The following is a 5,546-nucleotide window of genomic DNA, read 5'->3' as shown; positions in this document are numbered from 1 at the left end:
ACGTTGATGGACGCACGTACAGCCAGTGGCAGTAGACAAATACACTGCCTCATTGCAATGTTTTGAAAATGCGTGCCTTTTATTGGCTGAGAAGAGTGTGGCGGAAGGTGAACGTACACACCTACTGCAAAGAGCGCAATGAGGCGCGGGTTAAAAGGGATGTACAGGGCGGTCATTCAACAGGTTTGCAGTCATTCAAGTCGCACGCACGCGCGTGCGCAAACACACACACACACACACACACGCGCGCGCGCACACACAGCATTTGTAAGAGTGTAACAGTTCATGAATGCTTTCTAACACACTGTACAGTTGTTGTAAGCATGTAATACCTTAAATAATTGTAACATCTATATGGAGTATTTGTAAGTCATGTATAAACAGTTAATACATGTTTACAGGTAGTCTGTCATAGTGATATTTTTTAGATTAAAACAAACCGTTTTTTTGTGAAATGTTTTTACTCCATATTCAGATAATTACTGAGACAGTGTCTCCATCTCTCCATCTCTTCAATAAACAGAAAATACATTTTCAAGTGGGTTGTGTGGTATATTGGTCCTTATTTCCTTATATTTTAACAGCATGCAAGTCAAAATCAGATATAAATGATAGAAGGTATTTTACTAAGTAATAAGAATCATGAGTGTGTTGTGAGTGACTCAGCCTGGTGTTTGCATAGAAAATGAACAACATGTTCAAAGATCTCCTTGATCAACAGGTGGGGGATCACTGACCCCCACCCCACATGAACTGTCTGTATTATAATGTGAGCGACAAGGTTTAAAAGGTGGACTAAAATGTAGCTTAGTACTAGTGCAGTCCTGAGGCCGAAGGGCTGAGGGAAGGGGCTCTGGCCCTGGATGTTGCTATGATGCTGAATAAATGAATGAATGCTGAACATGGGTCCGGACGTCTTCTCTTCTTCTCCTCTACCCTATTACAACCAGCCTGGTAACCACAGTTTACTGCCTCTCATACACGACAGTTGCCAATTTCATCCAATGAGGAGGAGAGAGTATTCCACCGCCTACCCATGTATCAGCTTGAACAATTTATAGTGTTCCGGTTTGTCTTTGTCTGCTCAATGCTCATGCTTTGTATCATCACTTCCAATTTCATTTGTTTATGATCATGTATGAGTTCTCTCATGACTATAAATCCCAATATATCCCTGAAAATGCATTTTATGTTTATGTTCTTGAGCTGGACAGATGGAGAGAGACCCCTGTTACTGAACAAACAATGAACACTATCAAAATATATAGCTATTTAACACTTATTTAAAAAAAAAAAAAAAAAAATCACTTACTGCACCTTTAATACATAATGTAGCTGAAAGTACACATAAGGACATAATTAGTTGTTTGAAATCAAGTAGTAATTTGAAATTAATGGGCAAAGCTAAACCATTATGAACTGGACCTTATTGTTTCCATAAGCATTGCTACAAAATAAAAAAATAAAAGTTACATAGAAACAATTATACAAGATGTAGTAAGTCTAAAAACCCTGCACAAGCTCTTAGAGGCTGTGCTGCTCCATGCACCAAAAAATGTAATCTGAAGTAATCCATCACAATCCAGCCAGTAGTTTAGAAGATATCTTGTTTCGGAATTAAGTTTTGTAATGATGGATGGGCAAAACAACTGACATAAGATAGAGCTCTGATGCTAGTGGGACTACTACACAACTTCAAATAAATACAGCAATGATCAAAATAAAATGAAAGACTACATTTATTAGTAGTCCATATTACTATATGGACTATCAATTTTCTTTGTTCTGGAAAAGTGCTGTACAAATTATGTTTTATTATTACAGAACAATTACAGACTAAACAACATTTTCATTTTAGGTATGGTCAGGTCGTTATTTCAATGAAGCAGCAAAAAACTGGTGGGACACAATTTGAGTGTTTTTGAGCCATCAACTGAAAAATGTGTAAGGACCAGTGCCACCAGTGGAACATGTTAGTTTTGGGCCCTAGATTGGTTTATAGTATGATGATGTAGAGCAGGAAGAGCTGTAGCTAAATAATTTAATGCCCTGTTAACAATAAGTAGTACTTTATTAATATTCAGGCTCAACAACATTGTTTCCAATTAATTATGAAATATATAACCTTGGTAGATTTCATTTGCCATTCTCTCTCTCTTATCAATGTATCTAAAACTATAGAGAGAAAGCAGAATAGAAACCAAGTGGACTGGAAGATCATACCTGAGCACCTACTGTATGGTAAACAGCCGTGTCCCAGGACAACCAGTTTGTGATTTTAGTTTGGCCTGGAGACAGACGGGTAGATACGAGGTGTGTGACCTGAAACAACACAAGTTGAAGTGAATGAGGTATTTAAAGCAAAGAACTCTCTCTCTCTCTCTCTCTCTCTCTCTCTCTCTCTCTCTCTCTGTATTTGTGTGTGTATGTGTGCATGTTTAGCTAAAAACATAACTGCCTGGTTATCTTTCGTCTCTCAAGAACAAGAATCAAGAAGGTTTTATTTGTCAGTAACTTAAACAAGTACAAGCCGCAAAATGTGGCATGGGATCAACATGGCGGATCCCATGGTTGATCAGATGACAAGACTCAGACTCAAGCTACTAGAGAAGGTTGGTTTGCGACAGACAAGTGCTTAACTGAAGTGAATTGTGAGGCCATTTTTAGATACTCTTTCACATAAAATCACATAAATAGTTCTGTAAACAAACAAATGTTTATACTGACCTCCATAGAGACTGGAAAACGAAAGGTATATGGATGACCGGGCAGAGTCAGCCCAGTCTACAAGTATGTATTTTCCTATTGTGAAGAGTCAGATTTCATATGATATCAGGCAGTTGATTGCAGTTGATCGTGCCTAAATATATGGTTCTGTGTGATAACTGTTAAGGGAGCCACGATGGACAGAATGATGCACTACACGACGCACTGAGGCGAAAGAGGAACCTTCTGCAAAGACTGAAGGTTTGAAAATGTTGATTATACCAAGCGATAATCACTGCTCATTGTGATTTCTGTAGCCGTCAAAAGTCTTGTTCAGTCATTACCACAACAGACCTGTCTCTTGGCAACTGAAAGATGAGAGACATAAGAATGCTCAGTGTCAGTGTATTAAAAGTGCACATGTTTTATGAGTGTATGTGTGTGTGTGTGTGTGTGTGTGTGTGTGTGTGTGTGTGTGTGTGTGCGCGCGCGCACGTGCGTGCGTGCGTGCGCCCGCCCGCGCGCGCGTGTGTGTGTGAATGTGTGCGTGTGTGAATGTGTGCGTGTGTGCGTGCTTGCATGCTTGTGTGTGTTTGTGTGCATAATGATTCTCTGCAGGAGCAACACATGTTGGAGGAGGTCACCAGGCCTCATACATGGGGGGGGGCACGTGGACGATATCATTCACATTTCCCACCGGCCCCTCAGCCCCCTCCTCCCCCGGCTCCCATCCACATCCACCAACCGCCGCCTGCACCACCCATACAGCCTCTTCCTCTACCTGCACCACCTCTGCCCCCACGCATCATACAGCAGACTGTGAGATATTCCACAGTTACTCCATCTCTTCCCTCAGATTTCAAACGAATAAATCTTCTATTATTATCTCCGCTAGACCAAATGGCGGTGATGGAGATCATATTTTCACCCTGTGTGTGTGTGTGTGTGTGTGTGTGTGTGTGTGTGTGTGTGTGTGTGTGTGTGTGTGTGTGTGTGTGTGTGTGTGTGTGTGTGTGTGTGTGTGTGTGTGTGTGTGTGTGTGTGTGTGTGTGTGTGTGAATCGGGAGGTAATCTCATTTAACAGGATTTCATAGAGGCATTTTATCCTGCTGCAGTTTGTTACCTGTCTCCTCTTTTATGTAATATTCGTATATTACATATTATTTTTATCAGTTATCACATTCTGCTTTATCACTGATTGCAAACATTGAGTGAATTCCACACCCAGTTTTGCATTGTAGTCAAAACATTCTTTACCCAATTAAGATCTCTCTTCCATTGTTGATTTAGCCCTTAACTTCTCATACATATATAACCTGAAGCAGAAGAATGGATTTACCTGTATGCTCACGGGAGATGTTTCAGCTTATGTACTGTACATACAGCACACAGTATACTCCTACATCCCACACCCACACACGCGTCAAGATATTCACCTTTTGTTACCATTAGTAAAACCACTGAATCACATCTTACCAAATAGACAGGACATGTAATCTGTCTCTCTGTTCCTTTCTCAATTGAGCACTCTCTTTTCGGTTTGTCTGTCTGCACCTCTGTCTCTCTCTCATTCTCTTTCTCCAGATGCCCCAGCAGCCTACCACTATCATACAACAGTTGCCACAACAGCAGCCACTCATTGCCCAGATTCCACCACCCCAGCCCTATCCTGCACCACGCTCAGGCAGCATCAAAGAAGGCATAAAACAGTATATATTGACTGGTTTTATATCTAAATATTCAAATAATGTATTATTTATGATTTAGTGTGTGTGTGTGTGTGTGTGTGTGTGTGTGTGTGTGTGTGTGTGTGTGTGTGTGTGTGTGTGTGTGTGTGCACGCGCGCGTGCATGCGTGCGTGCGCGTGCGTGTGTTAGACATGGTGGAGATGATGTTGATGCAGAATGCTCAGATGCATCAGATCATAATGCAAAACATGATGATAAAGGCTCTTCCTCCAATGGCCCTGTCAACTCCTGGAGGAGCCAGTCACTCTGTCCCACACACTCCTCCTCAGTACGCACAGGTCAGTGCAACACACAATGTCTAATTACACACACACACACACACACACACACACACACACACACACACACACACACACACACACAATGGCAACTTCTATTACTTCTTCTAAATATTGTCCCATATCCAGGAGAAAGGAAGGGGAAGTGCTGTCCATCATCACCACTACGGTCCCACAGCTGCAACACATCCCCTGCCTCCCATTGGCTACAGTGCCTGGCCACAAATGGTGTCAACAGTTCCAGCAGGACAAGGGACACATGTTCCATCCATACACCATGTGACTGGTCCTGTTACGCTCCCACCACTCAACACGTAAGTCTCACTATAGCCGATGAACTTCCAGCTTCACCCAAGACCCAACAATGTGATGTTTTGCTCTGAATATCCACAAACAAATGTGTGTGTGCATACGCGCGTGCATGCATGCATGTGTGTTTGTGTTTTTTCAAACAGGACTCAGTTATCTTTCTGACCTGATTTGTCTACCAGAATGGTTGCAGGAGGCATCTACACCAGAAAGGGACCCAGTCGACGAGGCACAATGAACTATGGCATAAATAGTAAATCAATAAATGAATTTTCTACAGATGTTATCAGTACTGGATACCCTAACACTATCAATGTTGGAAATCAGTTTGCTTGTGAGTGTGAACTACTTTGTCTTGGAGACAGATAAACACAGACATTTTTTTTAAAATTATATCTTATTATTAAAAAGGAACTGTTGGTGTTTATCGGTCTCCAAGAGTTAGAAGTTACATTTAGTTTAATTAAATTCAATCACAATTGTAATCAAATGTAAGAGAAATATA

General features: G+C 41.3%; 1 protein-coding gene across 1 annotated transcript; it reads left to right on the top strand.

Moving 5' to 3' along the window:
- Positions 1 to 2,555: 2,555 nt before the first annotated feature.
- cUnh21orf58 (chromosome Un C21orf58 homolog) lies at positions 2,556 to 5,050 on the top strand (the record flags this gene model as incomplete). The annotated part of the gene is made up of 7 exons (XM_084044577.1): positions 2,556 to 2,612; positions 2,736 to 2,790; positions 2,894 to 2,967; positions 3,325 to 3,525; positions 4,291 to 4,405; positions 4,584 to 4,732; positions 4,862 to 5,050. 7 exons carry the CDS (start codon positions 2,556 to 2,558, stop codon positions 5,048 to 5,050), a joined length of 840 nt encoding a protein of 279 aa, XP_083900703.1.
- Between the last annotated feature and the right edge of the window lie 496 nt (positions 5,051 to 5,546).

Source organism: Gymnoscopelus microlampas (genome assembly GCF_963454915.1).
Source record: "Gymnoscopelus microlampas genome assembly, chromosome: 20".
NCBI classification, from domain to species: domain Eukaryota; kingdom Metazoa; phylum Chordata; class Actinopteri; order Myctophiformes; family Myctophidae; genus Gymnoscopelus; species Gymnoscopelus microlampas.
This window is presented reverse-complemented; position numbering and strand designations above follow the sequence as displayed.